Source organism: Bos grunniens, chromosome 13, assembly GCF_055505025.1.
Source record: "Bos grunniens cultivar Pamir isolate PY7600 chromosome 13, Bosgru_T2T1.0, whole genome shotgun sequence".
NCBI classification, from domain to species: Eukaryota; Metazoa; Chordata; class Mammalia; order Artiodactyla; family Bovidae; genus Bos; species Bos grunniens.
Genome location: NC_141177.1, coordinates 45,247,983 through 45,263,782, shown reverse-complemented (window position 1 = coordinate 45,263,782; position 15,800 = coordinate 45,247,983). Strand labels below are relative to the sequence as shown.

The 15,800-nt window shown below is 49.1% G+C and overlaps 1 protein-coding gene across 3 annotated transcripts in view; it reads right to left on the bottom strand.

Annotated features, from left to right (window-relative positions):
• Nucleotides 1–3,131: 3,131 nt before the first annotated feature.
• Nucleotides 3,132–15,800, bottom strand: part of OVOL2 (ovo like zinc finger 2) — a 28,777-nt gene continuing 16,108 nt past the window's right edge. For all 3 annotated transcript variants that reach the window (XM_086331197.1, XM_086331199.1, XM_086331198.1), the window contains one exon: nt 3,132–3,836. In XM_086331197.1, coding sequence (XP_086187323.1) covers nt 3,523–3,836 — 314 coding nt within the window. In that variant the 3' untranslated portion in view covers nt 3,132–3,522. The remainder of the gene's footprint in view (nt 3,837–15,800) is intronic.

Below are 15,800 nucleotides of genomic sequence, written 5' to 3'. Positions count from 1 at the left end.
TCCCCCGCCCCCACCCCAACATGGCAAAGTCCTCACCCTGAAATATGACTGAAAGGGCTATGTGCCATTTCTGGCCAGCCGATTCAGAGGGTGGGTGGGACCTGTCCACACCTGAACCAGACCCAGTGCCGCCCCATCCATGTCCCCTCAGCATTTGCTGTACTTGGTGTATTAACATTGCTCACGGCCAAGCCCTCGGGCTCTGCCTGAGGGGTTTTCTTGGCACTTGAGGCATGCCTGGTCAGTGCACAGGGCAAGATGGAAAGGCCCAGAAATGAATGCTCCCATGCCAGCATCCTCAACCAAACCCCAGGCATGCAGAGCCAGTGGACAATGGCTTGCTGTGCCCCTCCTGTGGGCAACTGCCTCCCAGGGACCCCCCGCTGGGATTGACTGCCCACCAGTAACTTTCCTGGTTGTATTTGTTTGTGTATGCTCAGTCGCTAAGTCATGTCCCCCTCGTTGCGACCCCATGGACTGTAGCCCATCAGGCTTCTCTGTCCAGGGGATTCCCCAGGCAAGAATATTGGAGTGGGTTGCCATTTCCTTCTCCAGGGAATCTTAAACTCAGGGATCGAACCCGCGTCCCCTGCATTGGCAGGCAGATTCTTTGTCACTGTGCCACCTGGGGAAGCCCAACTTTCCTAGTTATGGTCCCTGTATTGTCTTCCTTCTCCTGTCCCACTCCCCCACACCCTACATCTGTTCTTTTCTGCGATCACCTCCTAAGCCAGCAACTTGACCTTGAACTCTTACCTCAGAAGCAGCTTCTGGAGGAAACCAAACTGCGACAATTCTCTTACTGGCCGAAACCCAGACGCTCAGCTCCTATGAAGCACATATTGACAAGGAACCAGAGCGGCAGGCATGGGAAGTCCTGGTGCCTAAGTAATGGCATGGAGGTGAGCTACCTGCCAACCCAGAGCCACCAGGTGAGGAGGAAACATCCTGCTTTAAGCCACATCACGTGCTGGGAATCTTTGTTCCCGCAGCTGTGCCCTGTCTTAGCTGGTACACCTGCCCAATATCCATGTCCTCTCTGGTCAAAGAACCCTGCTTTCCTGCTGGGGACGCACTCAGACCTCTCCTAGGCCAGAGGTGTAGTCAGCCTGCCCTCTCAGCCCTGCTTCAGAGGAGGCAGGAGCCCCAGGTCAGGCCTGGGCACAGAGCATAGTAATTGGCTGGGGTCAAGGGGAGGCAGTGGTGAGAGAGAAACTGGGCCAATCAGAGACTAGAAGCATCAGCCCAGGATAAAGCCCTGTCCGGAACAGTGAATGGTCATCCAGCCCCCATTCGAACCTGCCTGAGAAAGAAGCCACCTGGAGGAAAACTGGATAAAAGAAAAAAAGATACAGGATCAAATGATTTAAGCACCCAGGCCCAGCCACCCCTGAAGCTGGAAAAACCCCAGACGTTACAGCTAATACATTCTTTTTCTCCATTAAAGTCATTTTAAATTGACTTTTTGTCACTTGCAACCAGAAGAGTTCTGTTTAATAAAAATCTGACCCTAAAGAGAACACCACATCAGCTAGTTCACAATTCCTTGTGCAAAACCGGCCACAGGGCAGCTGGTCCAGAGTCACTTAGGTATTCCCTTACGGGAATGTCAGATAACCGAGGAAAAAGAACCAGCCGCCTCCTGGCTTCTCTCTCCTGGGTCAAGTGCTGAGACCCAACGTCACTCGCCCATTGGAGCCAGGGTTGAGCCCTCAGCACTGGCTCTGTCCCAGGAGGCTGCACCTGGCAACCACCCCACCCCACCCCACCTGCCGCCGTAGGTCCCAGGACCCACGTGGCCCCGCAGTGCCGTCTACCCTTCACCACTGCTCCGGGGCAGTGACAGGTGGTGAGGATCCCCCAAAGCCTGCCTTCGTCTCACGCCAGTCTCAGGTCTTTCCTTTCTGAAGGGAGGGTGGGGTGAGGCGGGGAGAGGAGTTCTAACCAGATTTAGGATCCCTGGACCCTTCCTCCAGCAGCCAGTTCCAACCGCAGCTCCAGGCACAGAGATGCTGACCCTATAGGAGCGACCAGAGAACATCATGCTTGGCTTGGTGCCTGGTGCATCATAGGTGTGAAAAGAGAATTTATTTCCTCCTTCCTTCTGAAGAAAAGTGCTGCTGACTCTACAGTGAAGTGTTGAGTTATAGGATGTACCACTTAAACCAGACTGTAACCTGAAGCCTGACCACAGTGTTGGGGGCGGGGGGAGGAAGTGGGGGAGAGAAGGTGGAAGCGACGGGGGAGGGAAGAAGGGGAGGATGATGTGGGCAGGGAGGAAAGAAGAAAACAGCCATGCCATCAGAACGTTCCCAGACTAGCCCCAAAGCCAAGGTTTTCTGAACTTTCCAGAGGGGGAATGAACCAGTGCACTCAGCCAGCGCCTAGGGGTCAAGGGGCAGCGAGGTGCTGTGGATCAGCCCTCCTGCCTGGTTCCGGCAGCTCCTGGGACTGGGGTAGACCTCTCCCACCACAGTGGCTCTGGGGAGATCTGGGTCCTTCTTCCCACCCCTCCAGGCATGGGGGGGATCCTGAAAACCACCCCACACTCCCTCCCTGCCAGCTTCCCTTTTGCTCCATCTCAGTCTCAGGCCGACTTTCTCGCTAACGTCCCAGGTGAGGATGTGCAGGTGGCTGAAGGTCACTGCGCTCAACACTCACAGGGCGTGAGGGAGATACTGATGCTACCATTGTCCCCCCCCCCCCACCATCACTCAAGGGCGCTAAGTATGCTCCAGGGCTCCTCATGCTCCAGCCTGGCCCCCAGTGCTAGACTCAAGGAGGGTGGACAATGGCCTTCAGCCCTCAGGCCCGGCCCCGGAGGCCAGAGCATCTCCACTGGAACACCCTGGCCACCAAGAGTGTCTGTGAGCCCATGCAAGCCGAGCCCAGCGCCTCTGCCCAGCTCACCAGGCATGTGTTTACCTTTACCCAGTGCTCAAGATTCGCTTCTTCAAACCCACCTACCAGTACAAAACATCGACCCCCAAACAACCTCAAGTCGAAGGTCCCACGATAAGCCCTGGACAGGGAGCACCAGGTCAGCACTCTCCTGTTGCATTCTGAGCCGGATAATTCCACAAGGATGTTCCCTTTATTAGAATAATTCCGGCCAACGCTTTCAGAATAACAGAATTCGTTTTCTTTGCTGGAGTAGCATTTCAAGTGGAAGTACTTTTATTTCAAGGCACCATATCAATCTCTCCAAGGGTGTCTCTCTCAGAACACCCCTACCTCCATGTGTGAAAATCCTAAAAACAAAATAAAAATGAAAACTAGACCCAGACGGTGATCACAGCTCTCCACAAGCTTCCATTACTGTGATAGCGTTCCTGAGGACTCAGGTGACAGAGGCCTGATGCCACTGTTATCAATGACAGCGTTGGCATGGAGCCCCCAGTGAGGCCCCCAGGACAGAGAGATGAATGGACCACTTGGACTCTGGAATACCACATGGGGCAGGGGACCTCCAAGACCAGGAATCTGAGGACATGTGGCAGAGTTGGTGTCCACGGCCCTCTCCTACTTCTCCTCCTCCTCGCTCAGGTTGGCGTTTCCCTGGAGCGAGGACGTCATCTTGTTTTGCAAGAGAGCTGCCAGTTTCTTGGATGTCTTTTTGAGGAACGCGCTGCCCGGGTGGGCACCGTTCACGTGCAGGTACAGGTCCTCCTGGGTGGGGCCCGTGTAGCCGCAGTCCTCGCAGACATACAGCTTATCCCGGCGCTGCTTATAGGCGTACTGCTGCTGCACCCCGTGGATCTTCTTCAGGTGGGACTCCAAGGAGCAGCGCTGGGTGAAGGCTTTGTGGCAGACGTCACACTTATAGGGGCGAATGCCTGCAGGGGCGAGGGGCAGACACAGAACTGTGGGTCAAGGCCAAGCCAGAGCCTCCCACCTATGAGGCCATTAAAAGTCATCCCATACAACCCAATGGCAAAAAAACCCCCAAATGATTCAAAAAACATGCAAAGGAACTGAATAGGCATTTTTCCAAAGAAGACATATGAAGGGCTGAGAGACAGAAGGGAAGATGCCCAGCACCACCAATCATCAGAAAAGTGCAAATTGCCACCACACAGGTTAGGAGAGCCAACTCATTGGAAAAGACCCTGATGCTGGGAAAGATTGAAGGCAAAAGGAGAAGAGGGTAGCAGAGGATTAGATGGTTAGATAGCATCACCAACTCAAAGGATATGAGTTTGAACTAACTCTAGGAGATAGTGGAGGACAGATGAGGCTGGCATGCTGCAGTCCTTGGGGTCACAAAGAGTCAGACATGACCTAGCAATTGAATAAGGTAGGAGAAATCACCTCACACCTGTCAGAATGTCTATTATCAACAAGACAAGAGGTAACAAATGCTGGAGAAGGTGTGGAGAAAAGGGCACCCTCATGCACTGTTGGTGGGAATGTAGATTGGTGCAGCCACTGTGGAGAACAAGGTGGAGGTTCCTTGAAAACTTAAAGACAGACCTTCCGTATGATCCAGGAATCCCACTATCCGTATTTATCCAAAGAAAATGAAAACAGGATCTCAGGAAGCTATCTCCACACCCGTGTTCACTGTAGCTTTATTCACAACAGCCAAGACGTGGAAACAACCTAAGTGCCCCTCAACAAATGAATGGATAAAGGAGATGTGGCACATATCTGCAATGGAGTATCATTCAGCCAGGACAAAGGAGGAGATCCTGCCATTTGCAACAATGTGGATGCACCTTGAGGACCTTATGTTCAGTGAGACGAGCCAAACAGAGGAAGACAAATAGTGTGTGGTGTCACTCAGATGCAGTAAAGTCCAACTCCTCCGAGAAACAAGAGAAACATACTTGTCAGGGGCTCCCGGGTTGGGGAAATAGGGAGAAAAAAAGGATCACCATAACCAAGGATGAAGAATATGAGGAAAATGGTTAAGGCAGGAGACAAAATTATCCACAGAGCAAACATAATAAAAACAGATGCAAACAGCAAAACTCTACCACCTGGCTTTAAGAGGAGGTGCTCTAATCTTCTCACTTGCCTGCCTTAATGTTTGGGTTTCAGAGTGGGCAGAGTAAATCATGCTTTTATTTTAGTTTGGGTTTTCCTGGAAAAGGAGGTATTTGGAAGGTGCCTCCAGGAAGGGAGACCCCAGGAACAGTGTGAGGTGACTCCCCACCTTCAGGGGAGGGAGAAGATGACAAGGTTGGGGGCGGGGAGTCATCCAGTCAGTGGGCAACCAGGGTTCAACTGGTCAAGCAAGGTACGGGACAGACAAGCACACACACCTCCGAGTCACCCTGCCCCTCGGGAGCTGGGGTCTTTGTCCCTCTGCTCAGGCAGTACCCTGGAGAGCGCCCTTGGTGGGTGGGGCTCTTTCTCCCCAGCAGGTCCCACCTGCCTGGAGGTGGGGGTGGGAGGCCTCCAGCAAGAACGCCCACAGTGGTCAGCTTCGATGTGGACAGATGTGCTCAGAAGTGACAAGGGACAGGGGCAGGGGCAGGGCACTGATGGCATTAGCTACAGTCAGGAAAGCATCTCCAACCTAGATCTCATGCTGACTTTAAATCTGGTCTACTATCAGTGGGGCCTGCCTCCTGGCTGGAGAAGCCACAGGTACCATACAGAGCAAGAAGCTCAGCAATCAAATGACAGTCACCCCCACACCCCCATGGGTACCCCACTGGGTGAGATGGAGCTTCTAGAAGTCCAGAGAGGTCCATGGAGCAGAGAGGAGGCTGCAAGTAGTTAGACCATCTCAGGGCCTGGTGGCCAGGAGGACCATTTCCCACAGGAATCCCCAGAGCTTTAGGCTCAAAATTTAAGAGCATGCAAAACCATCAATCAAGATAGGTATTTTCAAGGACTTCCTGGTTGGTACAGTGGTTAGGACTCGCACTTCCACCACAGGGGACATGGGTTTGATCTCAGGTAGGGGAACTAGGATCCTGCATGCTCCATGGTGCAGCCAAAAGAAGAAAAAATTGTTTGAGTTGCTTAAAAAATAGTAAAAATTAAAATTCAGTCTAAAATGCTTATTTGACTTATACAACAATGAAATTTATTACGATTTTACTATCCTAGCTTTAATGGAAGCAAACTATTAAAAGATATCTTCAAAATCTACTTTTTTTGCTTAACAATATTCCTAGGGTACCAGTCAGAATGGCAATCATTAAAAAGTCAACAAATAAATGCTACAGAGGGTGTGGAGAAAGGGGAACCCTTCTACACTAATGGTGGGAATGTAAATTGGTGCCACTATGGAGAACAGTATGGAGGTTCCTCGAAAAACTAAAATAGAGTTACCATATGACCCAGCAATCCCACCCCCGGGCATATATTCAGACAAAACTATAATTCAGAAAAAGGCATGCACCCCAATTTTCACAGCAGCACTATTTACAATAGTCAAGATACAGAAGCAACCTAAATGTCCATCAACACATGAATGGCTAAAGATGTGGTGCATATATACAACGGAATACTACTCAGCTGTTAGAAAGAATGAAATAATGAATGTCATTTGCAGCAACATGGATGCAAGTAGAGATGTTCACAGTAAGTGAAATAAGTCAGACAAAGACAAATATCATATGATATCACTTATATGTGGAATCTAAAAAGAACATACAGTTAAAGTCCCTCAGTTGTATCTAACTCTGCAACCCCACGGACTGTAGCCCACTAGGCTCCTCTGTCCATGGATTCTCTAGGCAAGAATACTGGAGTAGGTTGCCATTTCCTTCTCCAGGGGATCTTCTCAACCCAGGGATCGAACCCAGGACCCCTGAATTGCAGGCAGATTCTTTACCATCTGAGCCACAAGGGAAGCCCCAAAAAAGAACATATATGTATAACTGAGTCACTTTGCTATACAACAGAAATTAATACAATGTTATACAACAACTATACTTCAATAAAAAATAAAAATAAGTAAATAGTCCTGGAGAGTTTACCATGGTAGTGTTTACAGCCTGATTTCATCCCTTTTTAGCAGCACCAGTGTTTTGTTGTTCAGCTGCACCCAAATCCCATCTTTTAAAGACTATAGAGATTAAGGAAGCACTGCTGCAGCCCACGCCCTCGCCTTGTACAACCTGGTACTAAGGTGTGGTCCACCCCACATCACATCACCTAAGAGCTAGTTGGAAGTGCAGAGCCTCCAGCCCCTACCCTAGACCTCCTAATTCAAGTGAAAGCAGTGGTTCTCAAATTTGAGTCCAAAACAGAATCACCTAAAGGGCTTGTCAAAACACAGATTCCAGGCCCCCCACCCTCACTGGTGATCCTGGTTCTGGGGTAGGGCAAAGACCCTGTATTTTCTAGCTGGTTCCCAGGTGATGCTAAGGCTACTTATGCTGAGGTCTGAAGCAATGCCAGATGAAGCCATAGGACAGCACTCGGGGTGTCTGAGGCAGACATGCACCCCAGTCTTTTCCTCAAGGTTACAAGTCCCCAGTGCCTTACTGGTGCTTCCTGGAGAGCTATATCTGTTTATGAAGTTACACAGATGATAAAGGAAGTCAAAATGGAAAACAAAAAAAAACTTCCCACCCTCATTCAACCACCTGAACAAACTGAATGGTTTCCACTATTCTTCCACATCCAGAAGCCTCCATCATTGCCTCTACACTCAGTGTGAAAAAAACCCCATCAGCTCAGTGTTGTGGTGGGGTGTTCCTCCAGCCCACCCAAGCAGAAGGCAGGCCTGTATTATATTCTGCTGGTTCCAGAAAAACTGCCAAAAGAAACTTCATTATAATGCTCAGCACTTGGCACATAATAGGTGCTCAGTAAACCATTTTTGAATGAATGAACCCTCCTGGCCCAGGAAAAGAAAGGAAGATCCCCTGGCGGAGGAAATGGCAACCCACTCCTGTATTCTTGCCTGGAGAATCCCATGGACAGCGGAGCCTGGCGGGCTACAGTATGGGGGGCTAAGAGTCAGACACAACTGAGCAACACTGTCCCTGTCAAATCACTTTCCAATGAATGAATGAATGAACCCTACTGGCGCAGGAAAAGAGAGGTCAGTCACATCTTGGGGGCTAGTTTTCTACAAACGTGAGGGCTATGATGAGACCTGTCCCAAAGGAATACACCACGTAGGTTGCATGTTTGGGCCACAAGGGGCTTTGTGTTACCCAGGCCTCTGGGCGCACATGGCAGCTGGCTTCTACCACCTCTGGCCAATCAAGAATCACCCTGATTTCAAACCCGAAGCTCATCAAGACAAATTCACCCAGAGACCAGCTGCTCCTTTCAGGAGGGATCGGAAACAGCCCGCGACTATTTTAAAACATCCAAAGTCAGCCGGTGGGGAAACCAGCACACTTCCACCAGCTTTAACCTGGAGCAATGACTCCTGGATTCTGGAAGTGGGTGCTTTTCCCACCCTACTCCTGGAGGTCCCCACCCCATGGTGGCCTGAGAAGGTGGGTAGATGGGGCTGCACTGCTTGTCCCGAGCCCTTCCCCTCAGACAAGTCTACATGCAGTCACATCTCCTTCCTCTCTTCATCCAGCTGCTCAGCTGAATTGTACGGGCACCGCACACAGCACAGACTGGATGGCAAGGGCGAGAGGGTATTGGAACCCTGCATCGTGCGGACAACAGAGGCGGGGAGGGGGAGACAGAAGGCCCCCACACCTTGTTACTGCAGTTAATTCTGACTTCTGCAAACCTGCTCCCCCCACCCCATCACCACATTCACCCCTCACTCCCTGGAGCAAGCAGACCTTGTCACCCAGCAGCTGCCTCTTGGTGACTCTGGGCTTGGGAACAAGTTCCTGCCTCCTGGAGTCTTCCTTTCCCCTACAGACTCAGAGATCGGCAAAGAAGATGGCCAGAAAGGAGCTCAGGTGAGGGAGACCAGTGCCAAGGTCTCCCTGTCTTGGACATGAGTGCTCTTGAACAATGGCTAATCGTGTCTGTGCTGGGAGTGGGGTTCCAGAACTGAGAGACACCATCCCTGACACCTAGACAGTAACAGAGTCCAAGGCCACTGGAATTACCCATCAGCCACTCATCAACCCAGTCCATGCCTCAGTTTCCTCACCTGTAAAATGGGGACAATAATTAATACCCCCTTGTAAGGCTGCTCTGAGGAGTAACTGAGATCTTATGAGCCAGGATCCAGCACACAGTAAATACTCAAGGGGATGCAGTCTCAAGTGCCTACAATCCAGGTCAAAAGAATACAAAGGCACTCTTTAGAATTTCTTGTTGTTTAGTTGCTAAGTCGTGTCTTTTTTGGGACCCCATGGACTGTAGCCTGCCAGGCTCCTCTGTCCATGGGATTTTCCAAGCAAGAATACTGGAGTGGGTTGCAATTTCCTACTCACAAAAGAGTCAGACACGACTTAGTGATAAAACAACAACAATATTTAAAGAGGACTTCTTTAATGTGTTACATTTCTTAAATGTAGACATATATTTTTAATGTACACCTAAGTAATATTTAAGGAGCCAAAGCAATGATTCAATCACAGTATCATTTGTCAATGACAAAAATAAAAGCATGTTAGTGACTGGAAAAAAAAAAACGCATTTGTTAAAAAGCATTATGGAACAGACATGTGATGAAATTTTTTAAAAAACATTAAAATAATTATAAAAAAATCAAAAATTTTAAAAAAGGATAACATTTTAAAATGTGGTCCCTAGAGACTTCACTGGTAGTCCAGTGGTTAGGACTCCATGTTTCCACGGCATGGGGCCTGGGTTCGATCCCTAGCTGGGGAACAAAGATCCTGTATGCCACGTGGCACGGCAATATATATAAAATAATAATAAAATGTGGTCCCTAGGCAGCTGGTGGAGAGAGGCAGGAACAGACTTCCTTCCCTAGCCACTTTCAGTGCGGTGCTGTGGGCCTGTATCACCTAGTCCAGAAAATACTGTGTGTGGGTTATGACAAAGGGTTCCTTCTTTTCAAATGTTCTATTTCTACTGCCAAATCAACCTTCATCTCACATATCCCCAAAGAAAAGTCTTTGTTACTGGCAATATCTGTTTTGTTCTGCTTGCTGTATCTGAGTCTTCTTTACTGAACTGTATTCAAAAGTGGGCTTCCTTGAAAAGCTCTCTTCAGGCCTCCTCGTGGGAATGGGCATTTAGGGCGACATCCGCGAGAGGCAATGTGACCATGCCCATAAACATCGGAAGTGGTCTACCCTTCAGCCAGCTTCAGGGACATTATCTACAGGAAGACTAACACAAGGAGGCAAAGGATATATAAGATTTGTGATTGTGTTCTCTAAAACTAGAAGAGAAGGTGAGAAACAAAAGAAATAGGGAAGGGAGGAAAGGAAAAAAAAACCTGAAAATTAAAGACAGTGTTACATTTGGAGCAAGAAAAAGAAAGACAATGCCTCCATATTTGAAATTACATCATCATCTCACAATGAGAAACGCTCTGACACCCATTCAACAGAGTGAGACACCTCCACCTGTGCAGGCAGGAAACAGTCTCCCAGATAGACAGTACACGAAAAAGCAGTGTGTACTAAAAATTTCTGGGGAAATAAATTAAATGGTAGTTTGCTTTCAGGAGGGGCTTCCCTCGTGGCTCAAGATGGTCAGGAGTCTGCCTGCAGTGTGGGAGACCTGGGTTCGATCCCTGGGTTGGGAAGATCCCCTGGAGGAGGAAATGGCAACCCACTCCAGTATTCTTGCCTGGAGAATCCCACGGACAGAGGAGCACGGCAGACTACGCTCCATGGGGTTGGACATGACTGAGCGACTTCTTTGCTTTCAAGAGTGGAAATAGGGCTTGGTATGGAGAAGAAGCTTCTTTTTTTTTTCTTTCTTTCATTCTTTCCTTTTTATATTATTTTTTGTAGCTAAAAAGTAAGTCAAAATCAAAGAAGGGAAAGCTTGTTGAGTGAAGGAGTCTGTGTTCTTCTCCTCAGCTCCCCAGGCTGGGAGGGGTGGAGGTAACTCTATTCTTCCCCCACACACCCCACTCAAGCCTCTGCCAGCCTGTGTTTCTCCCAATCCAATCTCTCCACTCCTTTCCTTTAGCCTCCAAACAACACCATCGTTTCCTCCTCTTCAATCAAGACGGGATTTGCTGGCTTTTCTTTCTTAATGTGGCCCAGATGGAAGATAAGGCCAGAGGGCCCCTTGGGGGCTGGGGTGGGGGTGGGGGCAGGGCAGACACAACTGCTCTGGTCAACAGCCCCCCCATTCCCTTAAGTGACCTCCAACCTGAATTCCTCAGTCTCCCCCCATGGAACTCAGAAGCTTCCACAGGAATGACAAAGACCTCGAACTGACTCTTTTATTCTAGCCAGAGTTGTAAAGGTATAACCAACATGGTTACGCATTCTGGAGCCTCCCACAAACTGAGCGGGTGACCCCAGACATGTGTGCCCTTTTCAGCTGGTTACAGCAGCTATGCTTTCTCCTTTATAGCTTCTATGTCGACTGGAGTCTTTCACACAGTAAGTAGTCACTTTTACAAATGAGGAAAACAAAATGCTTTCAATTAAAGCCATATTTGTCTGATGAGCCCGGCACACCTGGTCAAAGTGAGGAACAACACCCAGACCACACCCCTGACACCTCCGCAGACGTGACTCAGCATTTCCTCTCGCCCCCAGGTGCCAGCGGTGCTCAGGGTCCCCAGGCATCGAGGGCAGAGACGGTGAGTACCAAGTCCGGCCCATGCTGGTTGCTACATTCTACTCTAAATGACAGATCTCCCCCCACCAAAAACCCAAACCATCTCCTTCCATGGATGGCCAGCTGGTTCAACCTAAAAGATTCAAACAAAGCCAAAAGAATATTCTCTAAAAACAGACCCATGACATTTTTCATGGGCTGTGAACTGAATATACATTCCTTTCTTGAAAGCTCTCCCCCACTCTCCCCCCCTCTGTCCTCTGTCTCATTTTAGCCTGATGCTGGCTTCAGTGACCCTGTCAACTCCTCTCAAACAGAGCAAACCCCTCTATTCTGTGTGCAGTGAGTGCTCTTGGTTCCCTGACTGGACCCCCTTGAGTGGGCCCCCACTTGCCTGGGGCAGGATAGGCCTGTAGAGCCAGTCCCACCCAAGCCCCCGGTGGGATCAGGCTAAGGCCACATTCCTGCTACACTGTGCGGCTCCCCACGGCCTTGCAGGCTTCTCCCAAGAGCCCACCCTTCAGTATATCGGTTTATAAGAATCACCATCTCAGGGACTTCTCTGGTGGTCCAGTGGCTGAGACTATGTGCTCCCAATGCTGGGGGCCCGGGTTCAATACTTGATCAGAGAACTAAAGATCCTGCATGCCACAACTAAGACGAGGCACAGCCAAATAACTAAAAATAAAAGTAATTATTTAAAAAAAAAAAGAAAAAGAATCACCATCTCAGAAACTGCTTGTAGGGAACCCAACCTAAAACCATCTGGATTGAAAATAGCCACTCATTTGCCAATATATTTTCACAAGATGGTAACAGAGCTTCTTCTTTCTATTCCAGTTTCTTTCAACCTGGAGTCAGATGTCACGTGGCTACCCGCTCCCCGCCCGCCGCCAACCCTCCACCTCACTTGTACACCCCCTATCTACTCTTTCCTTGGTGAAGCCATATCCAAAAGAGAAGTCTAATCTTTTCTTTCATCTACTTGGATATTAAGGTCAGACATTTCCAGGCTCCGGTTTCCCTGGGTCTTTTCCAAGATGTTTCCTCCTGTTCTGAGTCTTTCCTTAGACACCCTGTTCTCTCCAGGGCTGCAGAGGGAAGAAGGAGATGAGGGGGGAGGGGATTCATCCTGCTCTTTGGGCCCCACCCAGCTCTGTCCACCTCTCAACACTGTCCCTTCAATTCTCAAAACAAGGGTCCAGAGATCTTAGGCAAGTTTTTACATTAATCATGGACTGGCCCAACTGGACTAGGAGCAACCGTAACCTTCACTGAACTAGCTACTGTACTTGGGAAAACAGGGTCCACATTTTTGCTTCTGGTCCAAATTCAACATTTACCTGTCACTGTCCAGAGCAAAAATCCAGCATCTGCGTCTCAACCAAAGACAAAGCCAAGTTCACAGAATTCTGGTGAGCTCTTTGGAGCTAGTGAGGTGGTTCACATGAGCTACAAGGTCAGAGGACCCCCAAGTCTTTGCTCTTTTTACCGATTATCCCTTTGGCATAGAGCTCAGAGTTTACAGGGCAGGCCTCTCGAGCCAGGAGGCCAGGTCTGTCCCTCCAGCTCCTGCTCAGCAGCATCACTGCAGCTGGTGACCTTTTGCTGATCTGCCAGCAGCTAATTTGTCAACAAGCCCTTGACTCCACTCTCTGGTTCATCATTACCTGGAGGCAAGTCTCCATCAGAAAATAAATCAGAGCAGGGAAAACAGGTTCCAGACATTTCCTTAATACTCTTTGTTAAAGTATTAAGGAATACGTTAAAGCACCATAAAGAATCTACCTGCAGTGCAGGAGATGTGTGTTCGATCCCTGGGTCGGGAAGATCTGGAGGCAGAAATAGCAACCCACTCCAGTATTCTTACCTGGGAAATCCCACGGACAGAGAAGCCTGGTGGGCTACAGTCTATGGGGTCGAAAAGAGTTGGACACGGCTGAGCATCAGAAGACCAGAGGTCTAGAACTGGCTCTGGGCCCCTTAAGAAGCTTAAGGAGGAGTCACTTTAAGAGTTAAAATTATGATTAAAAAAATTAAAATCATTATCTACAGATTCAATGATCTAAGAACTGTCCAATAGAGACTCAAATGCAAATCACTTGGACTTTCCCAGAAGTCCTGTGGTTATGATTCTGTTCTTCCACTGCAGGGGTGAGGGTTCAACCCCTGGTCAGGGAACTAAGATCCCACATGCTGCATGGTACAGAAAAAAAAAAATTCAAGTCACTTTGTAGTTTTATAGTTCACGATTTTTTTTGGTGGGAGGGCTGTACCGCCTAGCTTGCGGGATCCCAGGGATTTTCGGCCTCTCCTTTAGCAGTCACTAGAGGTCTATAAAAATCTTGCTCCTCTTTCAGGACTCAACCAAGAGGACACCTCCTCCGAGAAGCCTCCCTGATGCCACTTTCTCTTCTGTCTGGCACACCCGCTGGCTTTCTTGGGGAGTCCAGGGTTTGGGTTCTTTCTCTCTATGTGGGCTGAGGTCTCTGGAAGCACAGAGGTAAGTCTTCAGGCCTCAGGAAAACTCTGCCAACTATTTCAACATTTACCACCTCTAATAGCTCATATTTACTAAATGCTTACAGAGTGCAAAGCACTTTATACACCATTACTGCCCTGAAATCTCACAGCCATCACTTAGGTGATATGTATTAAAACCCCACGCGTACTTTAGAGATGGACAAACTAAAGCAAAAAAAAAAAGTAATTTGCACAAGCCTGCACAAACAGCTAGCTCAGATCTGGATTTCTTAACCACTATGTGACTGATTCAACTTGCAAACTCTTCCCTGAGAGTGGTCAGTCCCTCATATTTCCACTAACGGAGAATTAACTCAGTCACAGATGAGGCAGCTCCATGTTTACTCCAACTGACCATACCAGCAGCCCACAATGCTCCCCGAGCCCCCTTCACTTTGTCTAAAAGGCCAGGATCCAGGATCAGGGAGTGGCCAGAGAACCCACCAGGCAAGGAGCTGCAGAAGAAATAGGCCATGCCCTCAACGACATGCTCAGAAAAAGATGCAAAGCTGAGGAACTCTCCCGGACAGCCAACGACAAATGATTGGGCAACCAGTCCCCAGTTTCTTAACCTCTTGGGGTAGTTGCGTGTTAGACCAGCTTTTTAGCCACTTGTTGGGTCCACTGATAGCTGGGGCTGCCCCATCAACCACAGAATCCCTCCAACTTTCATAGGACCATCTACCACCTACAGGACCCTTCACCCTATTTAGGACCCTCCACAATTACACAGGACTCCCACCACCTATAGGACCCTTCACCCTATTTAGGACCCTCCACAATTACCCTCGGAGAAGGCAATAGCACCCTACTCCAGTACTCTTGCCTGGAAAATCCCATGGGCAGAGGACCCTGATGGGCCGCAGTCCATGGGGTGGCTGAGAGTCAGACACTACTGAGCGACTTCACTTTCACTTCTCACTTTTATGCACTGGAGAAAGAAATGGTAACCCACTCCAGTGTTCTTGCCTGGAGAATCCCAGGGACGGGGGAGCGTGGTGGGCTGCCGTCTGTGGCGTCGCACAGAGTCGGACACGACTGAAGCGACTTAGCAGCAGCAGCAGCAACAATTACCCTACCACCGGCCACTCCCTAAGTATTCTTCCTGCCTCAACCCAAGGTGTCAGCCTGGCCACACAGAGGTCAAACTTTTACAGGTTCTCTCGTGTTCAGGACTGAAATGAAAGTATTAAAGCCAAACCCCAGAGAGCATCCTCTATTGATTCCACTTTCATCACATTCAAAGCCAGACAACAGTCAGTGATGCTGCCGAAAGTCAGGCTAACAGTGCCTCTCGGAGGTAAGGTGACAGTGACCAGAGGGGGTGCAGGGCAGGGCAGTGACTTACAGGGTCTGTCAATACTCCAGCTGGTTAGATGGGTGTGTTCACTCTGTAGAAACTCCTACATTCTCAAACTGTGCTCTTATGACATGGGTGCTTTTCTGGATGCATTGTTACTTTTAAATGAAATTTTAAATGAAAATTTCACTTTAGCAAAGTTTTTTTAAAGGAAAAAAGAAAAACCTTTTAGCATGCCAGACCACTCTTTGGGGTGAAGGACACCCTTCTGAGCCAGGAAGGGGCTCATGGCAAGCACCCTAAGAACAAAATGTGTGACGGAGTCTATAAAGGAAATCTCAATAGCAAGGGTCCGAGAAGGGCCCTG